Raw genomic sequence first — 19,866 nt, 5'->3', positions numbered from 1 at the left:
AAAAAGCTTTGGCTTTTCTCTTTCAAACAGCCTACTAACCCTCATACAAAAATTAACTGAATGACTGACAGACCAACCAACTAATCAGATCAACTAATCAACTCAAGCAAAGGAGCAAAGGGATTCTCCTGAACTGAATCATGAAGCAGTGGAAATCTTTTCTGCCTAGAGCACCCTGAGTTCTTCCTTAGAAAATGCCTCTGCAGTATGTTAGCTATTTAGAAACAAAATTCAGCAGCTGGCCTCAGTTTTTGGCATTTCAACAGAATGTACCATCCTGAAAATACCTGAGTAGGCAGGGATCTCTCCCAGGTAGTGATCAAACCACTGCCCTGCTAACAATTTACCTGAATGCTAAAAAGCTTTTAAAGAGCCAAGCTTTTCAAGTCAAATTTCTAGTATACATATAAAGGCAGAGAAATTGTCTTTAAGAAAATGTTCAAAATGTTAAAGAAAAATGAGGAACAATAAGAGACTTTCAACCCTAAATCTTCTCATGTAATCCTTTCTTATTTAAGAAACCAAGGAAATTCAATAAAGATGTTCCTTTGTCAAAATCTAGCTAAACACGGGCTAGACCGAAGACTTACCTAAAAGGTCTTCGGTCTGATATATATATTTATATTATATATGTACTTATTTATAACATATAAATATAATATATATTTTACTTTTAAGCCACTCCTGCTCCTTATTCTGGTCAGAAATGCCAAATTCTAAAGGTGAGATGACTTTCATGTTTAGTATCTCTGCATACAATTGGTAAAGAGAAGATAATAGTTAAGCTTTACAGCAAAAGTAGCAGCAAAACTGCCGTTTTATGCCATTATTTACTTACATTCCAACTTCTAAAGACATCTATAACTACTTAGAAAAAGAAACATAAAACAAATCAGATTTTACTCTTTCATGCATACAAATTTCAATGTTCTCTCCTTATCTTTGTAGCTAGCTTATTGCCATAGTTACAGCTTAAATGTCATAAGTATGGCTGAAAAGTAGGCAAATTTAAGAAAACACACAAGTAACGTTAATACAGTTAAATAATACAAAGTGAAGTAAATAGCAGTTGTGATTGCAGCGGCTGAAAATTCATACACTCCTATTCCCCCCAAAGAAAAAAAAGGGTAAGTAAATGTAACAGCTGCCAGGTTTGAATAAGAGTTTGGATAAGAGTGTATTCTGACAAAAGTAAAGGATGAAGCAGAGTTATTAGATGTGACTTATCAATGTAGCTGTGGTGGAAACAGATCAATTACTGGAGTTGTACTTCCCTAGCACTAAGGTATTTGGGGAGCTACTTGGACAACACACACACACACACACACACACACATTTTATCTTTATTTAACTCATTAGTAAATCATGAAAGGGGGGGTGAAACGACTGAACTTGAGTAAATGTACCAGAGGGGAGAGGAGGCAGAAAAGGACATCAAGGATCCAATATTTCATTTTCTATTATATGTCCTTCCTAATCTAAGTTCATCCTCTCTCTATGTAAATCAACATAGTTAGACACTGTGCCTGGCTGGCTTTTGGTAGTGAGAAACCACCAATTGCATGTTCCAGTTCTGTTCAGCCAGATGTTCTCCAGCTCTGCTCTAGGCAGTATTTCTGGCTTGGCTTTATCTCCTTCCTGGTTCCAGCTAGTGCTGGAAATCTCACCCTGCCACACCCCCCACCAGTATTCCAGTTTAAAAACAAAACCACCTAACCCTTTGCACCTTCGGTCCTGAAATGATAGTGGCTTTGGGCAATGGTCAGTCTCTTGAGTGTTTCAGCATGCTGTTTAATCCTCCCAAACCCTGCAATCCTCACTTGAGCATCAAATTCCTCATATGGAACTACCTGACATGGGCTGGGTATTCTCCACCTGACTGACAGAGCTATCATCCTTGGGCTGCAAAGAGCTCTTGCCTATCAAACACTGCCACTTCAAGAGAAGAGAGCAGTATATAGGAGATGTTAATATTCTGTAGATAGAGATATAAATGATGATATCAAATGAAGAAGTACAAGAGGATCAATGTTACATACCTAAAGGGAGGGAGAAATCATACAATCTTTTCAGGAAAGTAACCTGAATACATGTATCAAGAGCCTTAAAATATTCATATACTCTAAATGATATTTTATTTTCTAGAAGTCTAGCTAAAGGTAAATCGAAGGTGCAGATAAAATTTAAATACAGGGATGTTTACCAAAATGCTATTTATATTGGTAAAAAATTAGAAACAACCTGAATGGCTAGAAATAGACCTCAATAAATTGATATATACCTGTAGTTTCCCTTTAGAGCTCTCCTCCCTCCCAATTTCGAGTATACACAACTCAGCTAGACTTGAAGCATATAAGAGGACAAGGATATTTGTTTTAAACATTAACAACTATGTGCCAGACAACTGTTTAAGGCTCTCAAGAAATATTTCTGGAACTAAATTAATGATGCACTATTAAAGACAAACTTACAGAAGAATTTATCAAATTTTATATCAAATGTAAATTTCTGCCATAACCAAGTACCAAATGCACTATTGTGTTCTTTGCATTTTTCTTTAAATTTTTCAAATCACTTTTTAATAATTCACAGTTTTGCTGCTTCTCCTGAGGAATACTTAAATCAGGTGAGTTTTTGGTCAAAGGATTTTCAGTGGCTCCCCTTGACCTGCAGGAGAGTTCAATTTAGAGTTGTATTTACAGATATCTATAATTTGACCCAAAGTGGCTATCCAGACTTTGCATATTTTATCATCTCCTCAAAGAGTTTTAAATGTTTGGATGTGATATTTCTGTCTCTTCTACTGCACAATGACAAAGAGCTCTCCAGACCCTGGCCACCCGTCAAGTTCTAGGCTCCAGGCCCATCTTCTTGCAAAGCGATCTCAGAAATAGGCTGTCCATTTACAACAATACTTCCCACATAATATATTTCTGGAATCTAACTGCATATTATTTCATGGCATGATTTTCCTTATATTAAACTACTGCTAATCTTATTGTTAAGTAGCTTTTCATATGTCTTTACCTAATCTATGGTTTGAATAAACAACAAATTCTTGGGAATAGCTTCTTTGTAAAATAGCAGAGTGCCTTGAATGCACTGTGAATAATCTAGAATTCTGGTACCAGTTTCTGGTAAACTAGGATACCAGGCACTTGGTGATTTTTGAATTTTATTCAAGTTCAAAACTCGTTTAAAAATGGTCAAAGTAGGGCAGCCCGGGTGGCTCAGTGGTTTAGTGCCACCTTCAGCCCAGGGTGTGATCCTGGAGACCCGGGATCAAGTCCCAAGGCCGGCTCCCTGCATGGAGCCTGCTTCTCCTTCTGCCTGGGTCTCTGCCTCTCTCTGTGTGTGTCTCTCATAAATAAATAAAATCTTTAAAAAGTGGTCAAAGTATTTAGATATCAAGGCTTATTCTACCATTTATATATTGATGACATCATCCTTCACATTATAAATGCCATGTGGAGTGCACGAATGTGTACTTGTTGTGCCCATCACATGTATATAGTACTGGGTCCATGATGTACATGCACAGCAATCATTTAATGAATGAACATTGAGTATGAAGACATCAAATATTTATGAATGTGGCAGACAGTCTCCTTAATGTAATTCATCCTTTATATGAAATGAATTTGGGGTAAAAAGTTAAGGAGATTACATTAGAAGCTTCTGGACTAATATTAGAAGCTACCACATATTTTACATCTGGATACATAAAGAATATGAATGTTTCTGGCAACTCTTGAGTGTGGGAAATATTATGAAAGGAAAGACCTTGATTTATATAAACAATTAGTCAACTTATCCAGATGATGCAGTAACTTTTGTGAGGGCATTGCTGTACTTTCTTATAATAGAAAAGAAAATATTCAGATAATATATGCTGATATTAAAAGTGTCTCATGATTATAGTACTGATATGTTGATGTCCAATGCTTTAACTTTCTTTATAACTAACATATACAAACCTATTCAATGATGTTCAAAAAATCAATCAGATTAAGTACATCAAAGCAAAGTAGCTCAATATTGTAACTAGTAAAGGCTTTGCTTGGCTTATTTCACCAAAAGGCAGTAAATTGAGAAAGCAGGCTATGAAACCACTCTTGTGTGTGCAAGATATAAAAAGGAGTTTTTTATATGATAAAAACTCATACCTGTTGATCTCCAAGGAAATGACTTCTCAGTTGAGCTAGAGAAAAAGGGAGGAAAAAAAAGGAACATTTACTTCCTTTGTCATAAAATTTAACTGTGGGCTTATTTTGTACATAAACATTTAATTTTCACATTTTATTACATGAAAGTATAAAAATCTCAAAATTTAAAGCTACTCTTCTAACTAAGTTAATTTTTAGGCACTATTTAACTTTCCATATCAATTTAGGACAAAACTATATTTCTACTTGAAAATTAAGGCAAATTATAAAGTGATAAAAGATTCTCCTTGGATAAGACAAATAAAATAACAATTATGCATGATATTCATGGTTTTTTTTGATAATTAATATGAAAACACATTAAAAAGACCATCTACATGATACACAAGACATATATGTATACACTGAATACAACACATTAAAAAGGACACAAAAGATGGTTATGAACTTTTTAGTCATTTTCAAAAGAAGCCCTAGAAATTGTTTAATAGACACAGAAGTTAAGGGGGTTAGTTTGAATTGCAAGCTACCTTATAAAACTTAAATCATATAACAAACCCTTCTATCAAAAATACAAGGTTTGAAAATCCAGGAGAATATTTTAGCTATACACGTCTCTTATAGAGTTTAATAAATTTAAATTCTAATAAATTTGTACATAAAAGCATACATGTTCATCCCTGCCCCCCTGCGCTGTATGCCCCCCCTCCCCCAATACAGGGAAGGAATCATGGTGCTACAGGGACAGTGTGGTAGACATAGGAACAAGAGAACATGAGGCTAGATTATTAAGTATTTGTTTAATGAAATACTTCACATAAATTATCCCCTTTATATTATTCACAACAACCATATGAATAGACACATTATCATCCTTATTTAACAGGTAAAGAAACTGGCCAAAGTCTTTGCTATTAAACAGAATTGCTGAGATTCATACCCACAATGGCCTGATTCCAAAGTCAGGGCTTCCCACTACTATATATATAGCAGAATGGCTTATGATCCTGTTTTTGCATTACACATGTACACACACACCCACAATATGCCCAGAAAAAAGTCTGGAAAAATAAAAACTAAATTATTTCTGTGGGGTACAACTAGAAGTTTTTTTTTTCTTTTCCTTCTTAAACATTTGTACTTTTTTGAAATCAGAAAAACAGCAGATATTGACATCTTTTTTGGAATATTTATTAAATTTAAGGAAAAGTTGTGTGACTTTGGGTGTAAGAAAACACTATAAAATAAAGGAGTTGGAACAGAAGGGAAAATTGCTTTCAGTGCTATAGTTTTAAGTTCTTGTTAACCCCCTGATATTTCCCCAATTCATTAAGTGGTTAATGTAACTCCAGATTCAGTAAGAGCTCCCTGAACTTCAACTCATATGTAATTTGCTTTTCCTCTGTCAGAGGCACAGCAGTTCACATTCCAGGACCTTGAACTAGTTCCAAGCAAGGGGGGCATGCTCCCAGTGAACAGTCAATCAGTTAATGCAAATCCTTAGCACTTCGCTGATGTTCCTTTATCTGATGGACTCCTAACTGATTGCAGGAGGCTCTGATGGGTCAGGAAAAGATGCAAATTTGGTCAAATACCAATAAGGGCACATTTGTTGTCTTGCTCTTGAGTGGCTTATCACATTCTGTGACTCTAAAAGTGGTTTCTTACACTGAATTTCAACTTCTCTTGAATGTGTTTTTATTTCATTTGATCACCTAAATTAGTTTTCTAAATACTGATGTTGATATTACTCAACTGTTTTCCTATCAAAATGTTAATATTGTCTGTCACTATTAGAATACGTGATAAACTAAACTGCCACCCAGAAATGTTTAATATACCTCAGGTTATGTGGGAATATCTTGAAAATTATCTTCTGAGTTTGAAACTTACATAAATTTTTAATGAAATACCTTTACAAGATCTTTTATACTCATAGGTCACAGAATATAATTCATGTCTATTGCTCAAATTGGGCAAATGTTGTGGCTCTTTCACTCATCTTTTTATGTCAGGACCTTGCCATACTGCCTCACACATAGCAGGTGCTTAATATATGTTGTTGCAACAAACCGTGTAGAAGTAATATCAAGTTCTTCTTTTTTATTGAAATGTTTTTAAAAATATTATTTCTTATTAATTTATTTGAGAGACAGAGAGAGCAAGCAAGCCCAAGCGGGGCACAGTGGCAGAAGGAGAGAGAGAAGCAGATTCCCCGCTGAGCAGAGAGCCTGATGTGGGGCTTGATCCCAGGACCCTAAGATCATGACCTGAGCTGAAGGCAGATGCTTCATTGACTGAGCCACTCAGGCACTCACAAGAGTTCTCAATTGTTCTGAATGATCAGATGTATATAAAATTTTATTACTTGGGCTCAAGCAGGTCAACTATTTAACTTCACTCTAGGTAGGAAATTCCAGTAGCCTCAATTAGGCAAACAGCATCTTTACTGCTGAAAAGGCCTTTGATCATCAAAACACAAGCAGCCAATCCTAGGTAAAGGCAATGAAAGCCTCAATTAATATTTTTCTATACTCTTAGTTAGGTAAAAGATGAAAATCATTAGGAAAATAAGCTAATACTAGGATTAAATATAAGCTAAAAGTTCCATGGTATTTTTTGAAGACTGTATATTCAGCCCAATTACTTCACACTAATCTTACAATTCTGTGTTATAACTGGTCACTACGTGTTATTCAGAACAGTCCATTTTCTTGAAGCATTCACTTTAAATGATTCTCAAATTGTTTACCACTCTGGGATTTGGGGATCAGACAATAAATACGTGCAATTTTGAAATGCTGTTATAAGTCACTTAATGTAACCTGCTTTTATTAGAACAATTAGAGGTAGTTCCTTATTAGCAACAGGCTTATTCTCCCTTTCTTCCCTTCTTCTCTCCAACCATCTAATCCTAGAAACACTTCCCCAGTTTAATTGACTGTCTACAATGTGTCTACAGGCACTGTGCCCACAAATGATGCCATCCCATTCCCTTTCACTTCTTCTCTGAAGATGCCAAGTAGCTTGTGTTCTAGGAGCTTCCGCTGGAATGTAAAACACATTTTAAAATACAAGAACTGAATCATCCACAATAACTTTCAGTGGAAAGATGCATTCACAATTTCTAATAACTTAATTATCAACAACCTTCTAGAATGAAATCCATTCATAAGTTTGGGACTGTCTAGTCATACAGTGAACCCTTAAAAGCAAGTTCATCAGCAAATTAATAAATTAATGTGAACAGTATTAGTTTTCTTTTAAGGAAGACACCATACCTTCACCACAATGTTACAAAAAGATTTGTAGTAAACCATTGTAAAATTCTACAAACTTCTGAGATTAAATAGTTTATTTTTCATCTCAAAGACATAAATGGAGGCAAAAATGTTTGCTAGACGTGTATGGCTATGCAGTGTCTTCAAAACCCTGCAGTTTGAGATTGTCCCCCAAGGCAGAGAATGAGCCTGTTCATACTCCTCTGCAGGGAGGGCCGGTCAGTGACTGAGGGTCTGTAAGAAGCCAGGTGAGGGGCGGGGGTTGGGGAAGACACCTACAGCGGACCCAGCGGTGGCAGCGGGCACTGTTTCTGGATACCCTGATTCAGAATCAGGTCGTCTGGCCTTCCTAGAGATTCCACCAAGTTGATACCCAAAAACTCTTAGTAATCCTATTGTGCTTACACAAGCCAGAGAGGATTTTATTTGCAACCAAAAGCCTTGACTGATGTTATCATAAAATGAAGTGTTATGACTGAAAAGTACAAATAGGTCCTCTGCAAAGAGCCAAAACCTCAGGCTTTAACTCCCGAGCTGTACTTCCAACTGCATACTGGATATAACACACTTTGTATTCAACATATTGAAACTCTTTTCCCTGCAAACCAACTCCCATTTAATTATGACCACCTAGTCACTCAAACTGAAGAACATGGGAGTCATTTTATTGTTTTCCATGCACTACTGAGGCAAGATCCATGAGGACAGAAAAATCTGCCTCATTCACAGATGGACTTCCAGAAACTAAGGTAGTATCTGGCCCATGGCAGTCACTTAAAACATGTATCTTTTGAATTCATCCCTACTAGCACAGACAGTTCAGGCCTTCACCTTCGCAGTGTCTTTTGGCTGGACCATCCTTTCAGACTTTCCTTACCTATTTTCCTGGCTTTGAATTTCTCACTTTCTCAGGTTTTCTTCCATGCTGCCACTATAGTGATTTTTCCAATCCTTAGGTCCAACATCATTCTTATGATGCTAATGAGAAGAGATCCACAGAGGAACAATTCAAACATCTTAGTATGCCTCGGACAGCCCTCTGCCACCTGGTTCCTTCTAGTCTGCCCTTTTCCACACAAACCTACATTCTAGGAACTTCTAGTTCTTGAGGTTCCCTCATAGGCTATGCTGCTTCATGCTTCCAATGCTACTTTGGGGATAGAATGTATAGAAACACAGTCTTGAAACTCAGAATTACCAAAATTCTAGAATGGCATACGCAGGTACCATGTTACAATATGTTTGTTATATACCCATGAAATTAAACACTCTAATAAAGTTTACCTTTACTATGTATCACTTAAGAGTATTTTTGAAAAATGGTCTACATAAGTTTGTTCTCAATTTCCTTCTGATTCTACTGTGTCTGATGTGGGCTAGCCTGCATTAGTGGACACTAGTAGGTAAGCAGTAGTTAATGGGGCAGTGGAGAATTTGATGAAGCCACATGGTAGTGTTACTATGCCCTTTCCCTCTCTTCTGGGTCTAGATGGGGTTCTTTCTATTAGTAACAGGGGCAGGCTACTACCTTTACTCTCCTACAAGACACACTGAATTGAACAGAACCCAAGAGTTATTTCTCTTTTGAAAAGAAAACCAGGCCACAGCTTGAGAGTAGAACACAGTCAAACTATAAAACTTACTGCTTTATTGAAAAAAAAAATCTCTGTATTAACAGTAAAGGGAACTATCAACAAAACAAAATGGCAACCTACTGAAAGGAAGGAGATAATCTGCAAATGATATTTATCTGCTAAGGGACTAATATGCAAAATATAGAGAGAACATATACAACTCAAAACCAACCTCCCTCCCCCAAATAATCTAATTAAAGATGGGCAAGAACAGAAGAAGAGGAGGCGGAAGCAGAGGCGAAAAAACAGGAGACTACGACACTAAATAACAAGTGTTGGTGAAGAGGTGGAAAAGTAACCCTCAGGCACTATTGGTGGGGATGTAAATTGGTACAGCCATTGTGGAAAACAGGATGGAGGTTCCTCAAAAAATTAATAGAACTAACATACAACTCAGTAATTCCACTCCTGGGTATTTACCCAAAGAAAATGAAAACACTAATTTGAAGATATATATGTACCCCTATATTTATCGCAGCATTATTTACAATAGCCAAAATATGAAAGCAGCCCAAGTGTCCATCAAGAGATGAATGGATAAAGAAAATGTGGTGTAAAAATACACAAAGGAATATTACTTAACCATAAGGAAAAAAAGGAGAGGGCTTGCCATTTGTGACCGACAGGGTATTATGCTATGTGAAATAAATCTGAGAAAGACAAATACTATACGATTTAACTTATATGTGGAATCTAAAAAAAACAAAAAGAAACAGACCCAAAAATCTGAAGAACAAACTGATGGTTGCCAGAGGGGAGGGAAGTGCGGGATGGACAAAATGGGAGAAGGGGAATAGAAAAAAAAATCACTGTGTTAAGAAATTTTATACCTACTCATACATATATATGTATATAAAGAACCCTCATTAATAGTTAAAAAAGTAAGCATAGTCAATAACAAATTTCACTTCTATTAATGGAGAGGAATCACTGGACTGAATTATTTTAGAAATTTTTATTTATGAAGAACATGAGCATGTGTCACTGTCTAGACTATGTACCCTAACAGCACATTCTCCCTGGTGATCTATCCTTCTAGAATTAACTCAACAACAACAATAAAATAATTAACTCAATGACATTTGATTACTTCCTCTTGTATGTCAAGAATGTGCCCAATAACCCATTTCAACTTTTGACTTTTCATATGATTTTAATTGCAATGGTTGCTTACTATTTCAAACTATGACCATCTTCTTGAGGATAAAGATTGTGTATTTTTTTTAAAGATTATTTACTTATTCATGAGAGACACAGAGAGAGAGAGGCAGAGGCACAGGCAGGGGGAGAAGCAGGCTCTCTGTGGGAAGCCTGATGTGGAACTTGATCCCAGGACCCCAGGATCATGACTTGAGCTGAAGGCAGATGCTCAACCATTGAGCCACCCAAGTGCCCCAAGACTGTGTTTTAATTCTATGTTTATAACTAGTAGTGAGTAGGATGATAAATAAATGATACCTGATATTCATCTTAACTCTTTGGGTTGTTCTTTTCAAGGCAATTCCTATGTAATTTTAGAAATTGTTTCAATCATTTTATGAAGGTGTCAGATTCTACCATGCCTTAGCCCCCAATGTGGCTTTTTCTACATCTTATAAAAAAAGATGTTTATTGTACATATAACATGAATCCAGTTAATTACCTACTGAGTGCAAGACATTATTATAGGGTGGGTGGTAATAGTGAAAAGACACAAAAACCATGTCTTCCAGTGCTTAAACTGTCTTATAAATACTTAATACAGTACTTGTGTGGTACCCTCACTGGATCACATGCCCAAAGTCATGAAGGTATCAAGAGATTTTCAGGAGGCTGTACTTAAAGTGAGAAAACTCCGATGGGCCCAGCAGTGTTTGATGGAAGAAGCATTTACATATGTATCACAACCCAAAGTGTGAAACATTTGTCTTAAAACAAAAAACAAGATCTAGCTCTCCTACTCACCTATCAAGAGAAAGTACATTAGTATTGGGACCACTCAGGTAGAAATTTGAATGTGAAGGCTCCACTGGGAGAGATATGTAGCAGTATGAAATATATTGCCATATTCTAGAGTTCGCTTCAATTCCCACAGCTCAAAAATTGTGAAGAGTTGGGAATCAGCCAGTTTGGGAGACCACCAACATTAATATTCTACATGTCCAAGTAAGATGAACATTTCTCCCTTCTGTGTTATGACAATGTCTTGAAATGGTTGTTTAAACCATCCCAATTTAGGAGCATTACATGATCTATTTATTTCACTATTACAACATATTCTTTCACTATGTTTTTAAAATGATTCTTAGGTGATCTTCCTTTACTGAAAGGAGATAATTAACAGATGAACACTCATTAATCATATGTTCATTAACTATTTTTACTGTTAGTTTTACTATTTTGAGTTCTGACCTTAAGTTCTGAGTTCCATACAAAAGTTTTGTATTTTTTAAAGATTTTATTTATTTATTTGACACAGAGAAAGAGAGAGCACAAGCAGGGGAAATGGCAGGCAGAGGGAGAAGCAGACTCCCTGCAGAGCAGGGAGCCCAATGCAGAATTCAATCCCAGGGCCCCAGGATCATGACCTGAGCCGAAGGCAGATGCTTAACCAACTGAGCTCGCCAAGCACCCGAAAAGTTCTGTATTTCTTCTGTATATGTTAACTCTTGAATTTAAGAATACCACATGTTTACAGATGAAATCTCAGTAGCTCAAATAAATTCTAAACAGCATTTCTTTTTTTCTACCAACTCATTACTGTCTTATTTCCAATTTGTGATTTGCTCATTTTAAAATTACCTTTCAACTTTTTCACTTGTTATTGGTGGGCTTTATTATTCTATTAATTGGAGTTATTCTATTAATAAGTGTGTAGGTCTTCTGGATTCTAAATCCATTGTGAAAACTTCTGGTGACTAACTAGTTTGCTATAATTTCCTTTATAATCCATTGCTCTCAGATTTATAAGTCTACTTGTTAATTGATTCCAAGGTCCATTTCTCAGTTAAAAAGAAAAATGGTTTGTTTGGGTTTTTATTTTTTGGCAATGAATTCATACTGCAATTACTTAGCACCTTGTTATCCTCTAGGCATTACAAATTGCTTTTTAATGAAATGCATCATAATCTTCTTAGATTTGGACTCTGGGCTCCAGAGTTCCCAGGTCACTCCATGTTTCCTATTATGCACCTAGGATTTTCTACCCTAGGAATCTAGCAAAATAACTACTAATGACTGTTAAATTTTAGTCTCTACCTGGTAATGTTACAAGATAAATTTAAACGCCCTTAAATGAGTAACCATTCTGTTGAACACAAATTTCTATATCTTCATTAATTATAATTAAATATTCAATTGTGATATGGAGATAATATAATAACATACTTTTAAAAAGGTTTGTTTGTAAGGTTTGTTTATTTATTTATTTGAGAGAGAGAGAAAGAGAGAGAGAAAATATCTTAAGCAGACTCCTTGCTGAGCAAAAGAGCCACCACAGGGCTCATCTCATGACCCTGAGACCATGACCTGAGCCAAAATCAAGAGTCAGCCAGTTAACTGACTGAGCCACCCTGTGCCCCAATATCATAATATACTTTAAGTCTTTTTATTTCTCATTAGTATCATTTTGACATCCTTTAAAATTAGTATATTTAAAATTTTGTTCTATTTCTCCCAATACATTTACAAAATATTCTAGTTTCTTGTGAGCTCTTAGGTAGGTAGAGCTCATTCTGTGCTTTAGCTTTCTTGAGTGCTTGAGAATGCTACTTGTTGAATATAATGTCTGTGGAAGTCCCAAGTCTTTTTTTTTTTTTCCCCCAGATTTTATTTATTTATTTGTGAGAGAAAGAGTAAACGAGAGTAGGAGGAGGGCCAGAGAGAGAAGCAGAATGTCCACTGAGCAGGGAGCCCAACACAGGGGTTGATTCCAGGACCCTGGGATCAGGACCTGAGCTGAAGGCAGACACTTAACAGACTGAGCTAACCAGGAACCTGGAAGTCCCAACTCTTAAAAACATTCACCATGTAAGTAGGTCAAATTTTTTCTTACTGTGACCCTTAACAAGAATGTTCTTGAACTTATTTTACACTCATAATTAGCAGGGTGAAAAGTGGGGGGTCCAGAAGACTGCGATGGAATCAAGACCCTTCTAATGTACAAGCCAGCTTCTGATGTTCCAAGAACACATACCACCTACTAAAAGGTAACTGTTAGTTTCTAACTAGTTTAATTTTTCCTGTATTTGGGAAACAAGGATCTCATCTCTCACTTTTACTTAGATAATTAACTAGGATAGAGGTGCATGGGTGGCTCAGTAGGTTAAGCATCTGACTCCTGATTTTAGCTCCTCCGGTCATGAACTTGGGGCTGGGGATGGAGTCTGCTTAAAATTCTTTTTCCCTCCCCCTTCCCTCTCTAAACAAACAAACAAACAAACAAACAAACAAACAAAAGTAAACAAACTGGGAAATAGATCCTTTACATTAAAGAGACTTCTGCTCCGTCCTACCACCAGAACCAGAGCACTTAGAAAAAATTAAACTATAATACTTAATGATTATTCAGCCCAAGATGGGAGCGGATAGCTCTACATTCCTCCACTACGCTATTTCAGTAAGTCAAAAGTAGGAAGGCTAATATGTAGGACAGATAATGAAAGTGAACTGCTTTGCCTGGCTGAAGCAGAGGTGAGGAGGCAGAAGGCAAAAAGCTATGTCCATCTACTACATTATTGTTCTTACGGGGCTCTGAGGACTCTAGTTTGAAAAATCACTAGTCTACAGGCAATAACGATATCTTAGTAATAATACTCAGAAAGCAATCCTTCTTGGTATCTAACTACTTTTAAGATCTCTTCCAGGGGGCAGCCCTGGTGGCGCAGCAGTTTGGTGCCGCCTGTAGCCTGGGGTGTGGTCCTGGGGACCCGGGATCGAGTCCCACGTCGGGCTCCCTGCATGGAGCCTGCTTCTCCCTCTGCCTGTGTCTCTGCCTCTCTTTCTCTATGTCTATGAATAAATAAATAAAAATCTTAAAAAAAAAAAAAAAAAAGATCTCTTCCAGGGCAGCCCGGGTGGCTCAGTGGTTTAGCGCCGCCTTCAGCCCAGGGCCTGATCCTGGAGATCCAGGATCGAGTCCCACATTGGGCTCCCTGCATGGAGCCTGCTTCTCCCTCTGCCTGTGTCTCTGTCCCGCCCACCCCCCCGCGTCTCTCATTAATAAACAAAAAAAAATATTAAAAAAAATCTCTTCCAAATTTATTTATTGTCTATTCACAATTAATCCCAAGAAAAACAAAAACTCTTCCTCTAAATTTATGATTTTTTTCTAGGACTGAGGTTCTATTCTGTGTTTTTTTACTACGGTATCAGACCCTGGACAAATCTCTATTAGATGGAAACTGATGCCTTCTTCCTAAAAGAAGACCACTTGAACTCAGGAGTCAGGAAAAGGGAAACCATGACAACATGCTCATAATGATAACTTATTACTGTTCTTGTGTGTTATGGCTCTCAATTGCCCCTGAAATAGTATATACCTATAATTTGGACTAAGCAAGTCATAACAAGTGAGACAGGGTAAAGAATCTCTTTTCATAATTGTTCATATGATCTGAAAGTGATACTGAGGTTAGAGAAAAGAAAGGGCACTTAAATGATGTGCTTCGTTTAAGATGTAGTTGTCCCCAACCTGTCAGTACCAGGACAGGAGCCCTGATTCACCTTTCACTCATGCAGATGGATTTGGGCTGACCCATCTGCAATTGACACCCAGTCACTTGCATGACTAACAGAAGGTGCAAACAAGGTGGCCGTGGAAGGGCAGACCAACACCTCATGCAAGGTGGAAAAGATTGAAGGCTTATGGTCTGACGCATACATTCCCTCTCAGTGACATTTTACCTGGAAAAACTACCCATGCTCTCAGAATATGCTTTACAATTTTAGTCTTTAAAATATCATGAGTGAAGGGACAGCAAAGTCTTGGTTTCCATTGGCTGTTAGCAAGGCTAAAGTAAGATGTATAACCAGCCACCATCATGAACATTTTTGGTCTCATTACTGGCTCTATGGGCTCTCACCCTTGTTTTCTTAATTCTCATTCCACTTTTCCCTATGCTACTCTGCCCATGCATATTTTTGGATTCTATAACAGCTGTATAAAATGAATTCCAGGAAAAGGTAAGATATAAATAAATAGTATTCCAACCAGTCTCCTAAAGAGAGAATTATGTACCTAATACAAAGCAAAAAGATTAAAGGAACAGGAAATACTAGTCCTTTTCACAATTCAAGTAACTTTCATAGGGACTGGAGGTAAACACATTTTAGAAGATGTTAAATATTCTCTGACAAAAGCATTTTGTGTTAGTGCTTTAAATCTATGAATAAAAGATCCAAAAGACCATATGGGAAGGGGAAGATCAAAAAGGATGTAGTACTACACAAAAATGAAACAAACAGTTCCCTCTGGTATCCTCATAAATTATACAGGAAGCATGATTTCTGTTTAAGCCCAGCCCATGACAGGTGTTCCAACCAGTAAAAGTAGAAGTCAGAATAGAAGGGTTTTCTAACATTTCAGTTGACATTTGAAAGAGTGAAAGCAAGTTAGATGACAATAGTAGAATGGCTAACTACAACACCAGGCTCTCTTCCCTAAGTACTCTGTCATAACTTAGGGTCCTAGTTAGGCAAAAGGTCAGTCTTGGAATAGATGGGCTATTGCAAATTGTATCTATGATCTAAAATTTGCTGTTTCTGTCGCTTATTTTCTTCCAAAGCCCCTCTAAAGGTGAAAAAACAGAAATGAAAATCATTTTTAAAGATTTAAAATAAAAAAAGAAAGAGTACACACAAATATACTCTCTTTAGAAATGTGTAAAACGGGATGGGACACCTGGGTGGCTCAGCGGTTGAGCACCTGCCCCTGGCTCAGGGTGGGATCTGCGGTCTCGGGATGGAGTTCCACATCAGGCTCCCTGCTGGGAGCCTGCTTCTCCCTCTGCCTATGTTTCTGCCTTTCTCTCTATCTTTCATGAATAAATAAATAAAAATCTTAAAAAAAAAAAAAGAAATGTGTAAAACAATTTAAATCATGTATATTTTCTAAGAAGCTGGCACTGGTAGGGAGCAGGAAAAGGGTCCTGTTTTTTCTACTGGTTTTGCATGAGATTGAGCAGAGTGAACATGGGATAAAACTGTAGAGATCTGTAGTGAGATACACTGACTGGCATCCAAACCCATTAAAATTTGTCATTATAAATAGCTTTGTTTATGATGCATACAATTTCATTTTTTTACTTTAGAATTTAAATGTTTTGAGAAGCCTATGTAAAAATTTACTTACAAGGAGTTTTAAGTTATTATAAGCCTCAATTTTTTTTTTATTAAACATGTACTCCGCTGATTACTTATCCTTTTTAGGCATTCAAAAGCAAAGGATTGGGCAGCCCGGGTGGCTCAGCAGTTCAGCGCCACCTTCAGCCCAGGGTGTGATCCTGGAGACCCAGGATCGAGTCCCAAGTCGGGCTCTCTGCATGGAGCCTGCTTCTCCCTCTGCCTGTGTCTCTGTCTCTCTCTGTCGCTCATGAATGAATAAATAAATAAAATATTAAAAAAAAAAAAGCAAATGATTTATTCACATACAATTCTTTATACTCATATAAAGACACTATCAAATTTGGCATATGTCTAAAGAATGCTATTTACTTTCTTTCCGTTGATTACCCAATATGTTTATTTAAAAATTTTTATAAACAGTAAAGTTTCTTTAATTTTCAAAAAAAAAATTATTCCTATTGTAAGTGTGGAAAGAAAGAGCATATCTCTTAAATCTGTTTTTTGAAAAAAATGGTGTTTCTCACTGTAACAGCATTTTCAGTTTTTAATTCACGGACAAGCACCATAAATCGCTGTTTTAGCGCTGAAGGAAGAATGAATTCACATGTGGGATAGAGTACAGAGCGAGGATCAGCAATAATTGTTCTGGAAAAAGAATGGACACAAGGATACAGTCAACATTTGGCATAGCATATGTTACGTGTCTATGTAGTAAGACCTATGGAACTTAGGAAAATGGTTCTAGGATGCTTTAAAATCTTCTGGAAGCTCTCATGGATCCCCAGTTTGTCACACATCTATCCCCTCTCTTACCCTCGTTTCCTTCTCTTTTATCCCCCACACATCAGTGCACAGGGTTTCCAAACTACCAAATTAGGGGAATGAAAAAGAAAAAAGCCTATTAGAACAAATGGAAGCAAGGACTATCATGATAATGGAGGGTCAGGGTAAAGCTCTTAAAACAGTATTCTGGATATGGAATGTTCCATACACAATGTTCAGTGGCTGAATAAGCACCCTCATGGCAAAGAGACAGGGCAAGTATGTGGGCAAGACTGTGTTAAATTCCTAGCTTTAATGGCCAGCATTTTCCTTTTGAGAGCTATGAATGAAAAGAATAACAATGGTTGGCAACATGACAGAAGAAGTGGTTGATCAGCTTTATCTTTCTTTTTCCCTTTTACTCCTCCTTCCCATGCATTGCCATAGTGAGCCAACTTTATTGATGGAAACAGCGGCATGAAGTGTGCGGAGCGCTCTATAGATTCACAGTCTATGCAACTTAAATAGTCTTTATTTAAACAATTAAAGAGAACATCCACCACTCAGATAAGATGTAGAATCATCCCAATTTTATAAAAAGGAAACAAATTTTAAACATAATTTCAGTCAGAAAATAAAGAGCTGAATCACTTAGCATTTAAAAAACTTTTTGTTATACAATATTTAAAACACACATATGTAAAAAAAGAGAACAGTATATTAAATCCCTTATGTATTCATTACGCAGCTTCAACAAGAAAAGGAACATGTAGTCACATTTATTTCATCTATACCTTCACTTACTACGTTCTCTGGATTACTAGATTATATCGAAGCAAGGCTCAGACATCTTATCACTTCAGTAATAAGATGTACCTCTAAATATAGAAACTTTAAAAAGATCAGAATCACAATAACAGTAGCATACCTAAAATATTAGAAGTAAAATTCTTTTTTTTTCCCTTTAGATTTTATTTATTTGAGAGACGAGAATGTGAGAAACAGCAAAAGACAGCATGAGCTGGGGGAGAGGCAGGTGGAGAGAAACAGGCTCCCCACTGAGCAGGGAGGGAGCCCAAAATGGGGCTGGATTCCAGGACCCTGGAGCCAAAGGCAGATGCTTAACTGACTGAGCCACTCAGGTGCCCCTAAAAGTAAAATGCTTAATATCAACAACAAATATCTAGTCAGTGTTCAAATTCCCTATTTCAATGTTTAAAAACAGATGGTTTGTTTGAGTCTAACCAAATCAAGGTCCACTTGCTGTATCTGGTTACTAGTCTCTAAACATCTCTCTTAATGATGTTAATGATGTCTAGTTTCATCTTCCCTCTCTCTTAATTTTTTTCCTCCCTGTTTGAAATTATTTCATTTGCCCAACAGACTGGATCTGACTAATGCATCAGCACACTGTCATTTAACATGTTCCTTTGGCTTCGTATTTCCTATGACTTGGTATTTATATCTAGATGACTAGCAATTCCTGGGCAAGAATTCGTCACAAGTGACATCATGTACATCCACTGCATCACATCAGGATAATATAAATTTTGACCGTCTCTTGTTTTGCAGTATTTTTTTTTAAAGACTTTATTTATTTCTTCATGAGAGATACAGAGAGAGAGAGAGAGAGAGAGAAAAGCAGAGATACAGGCAGAGGCAGAAGCAGGCTCCATGCAGGGAGCCTGATGTGGGACTCGATCTCGGGACTCCAGGATCACGCCCTGGGCCAAAGGCAGGCACTAAACTGCTGAGCCACCCAGGGATCCCCTCTTGATTTGCAGTATTAACATAAGATAGATCGATGGGTTCAGATGCCTTCAGCCTGATGCATTTAGTGTAAGGTTTCCCATCATCTCTTCAGCTAATGATTTTAGCTGCTGTTGATGATTACTTATCTAGATACATTAATTATTTCATTGGTGGTTGCAAAATTCACTCATATTTTAACTTCTAGACATATGTACTACTGTCAATAATATAATTTCTACCTATGTATTTGTATTTATGTTCATAGAAATATAGCACTGCTTTACTCACTATTTACAAGTAAGTTTTTACTGGGAAGTACTTTGTAAATGCCACTGAGAAAATAGATGTAGATCTATGCTTTGTCCTTCCTAAGCACTTGGGTTCTTGTATTATGGTTGATAATTTCATTTGAATTTCCTCTGTGGCTCAAATAACTCCAGTATTGATACTATAACGAAAGGTGGGGGTAGATCAACCTTTAACTGACTTGTTCTCAAGCAGAAACAACACATCACAGGGCCTTAGAATAACTGTTACTTGTTCTTTTGCAATAAAGAAAAAGCTAAAAGAAATAAACACACTCATATAACCTAAAGACATTCCTCCTTGGATAAGGTCTATTAATGCATACCAAATGTTATATCTAAACTCCATGACAGTGGTTAAAATGCATGATTATTTAATATAATTTTTTTTTAGCTGTGAAAATATAGCCGACAGGCTTTTTTCCTCTCCAGTTTTAGAGTGTTTTCCCCCCTATTTAATAGTGGAGAAACAATAGAAAAATCCATGCAACAAACAAATTAGACTGATTTGTTATTAAGTAGATTGTGAAGCCTCAGGGAGGAAAGCCATAATAAAAATTCCGTCACTACAAAGTCTGGCAAACTTGTCGGGTGCCTCCCCTCCCCACCCTGGCAGACAAGCCATGTTCATTTTTAGGGCGAG

General features: G+C 36.9%; 1 protein-coding gene and 1 long non-coding RNA gene across 16 annotated transcripts in view; one reads left to right on the top strand and one right to left on the bottom strand.

Annotated features, from left to right (window-relative positions):
• PKP4 (plakophilin 4) overlaps positions 1-19,866 on the bottom strand; it is a 232,433-nt gene that overhangs the window by 72,331 nt on the left and 140,236 nt on the right. For 12 of the 13 annotated variants that reach the window (XM_038584576.1, XM_038584589.1, XM_038584575.1 and 9 more), the window contains one exon: positions 4,167-4,201. The exons of the other annotated variant lie outside the window; for it this stretch is intronic. In XM_038584576.1, the coding sequence (XP_038440504.1) occupies positions 4,167-4,201 (35 nt within the window). The remainder of the gene's footprint in view (positions 1-4,166; positions 4,202-19,866) is intronic. 13 annotated transcript variants of the gene reach the window in all.
• LOC111094221 overlaps positions 1-19,866 on the top strand; it is a 46,059-nt gene that overhangs the window by 11,677 nt on the left and 14,516 nt on the right. The window contains exons 3-5 of one of the 3 annotated variants that reach the window (XR_005384569.1): positions 12,886-13,089; positions 13,165-13,268; positions 16,489-16,625. This is a non-coding gene — a long non-coding RNA (uncharacterized LOC111094221). Of the gene's footprint in view, positions 1-12,885; positions 13,090-13,164; positions 13,529-16,488; positions 16,626-19,866 lie in introns of those variants that run through there. The other 2 variants (XR_005384571.1, XR_005384570.1) reach the window with 2 other exon arrangements.

The sequence above is a fragment of the Canis lupus genome, chromosome 36 (genome assembly GCF_011100685.1).
Source record: "Canis lupus familiaris isolate Mischka breed German Shepherd chromosome 36, alternate assembly UU_Cfam_GSD_1.0, whole genome shotgun sequence".
Lineage (NCBI taxonomy): Eukaryota > Metazoa > Chordata > Mammalia > Carnivora > Canidae > Canis > Canis lupus.
The sequence above is the reverse complement of the archived record's forward strand: the minus strand, read 5'-3'. Positions and strand labels throughout refer to the sequence as shown.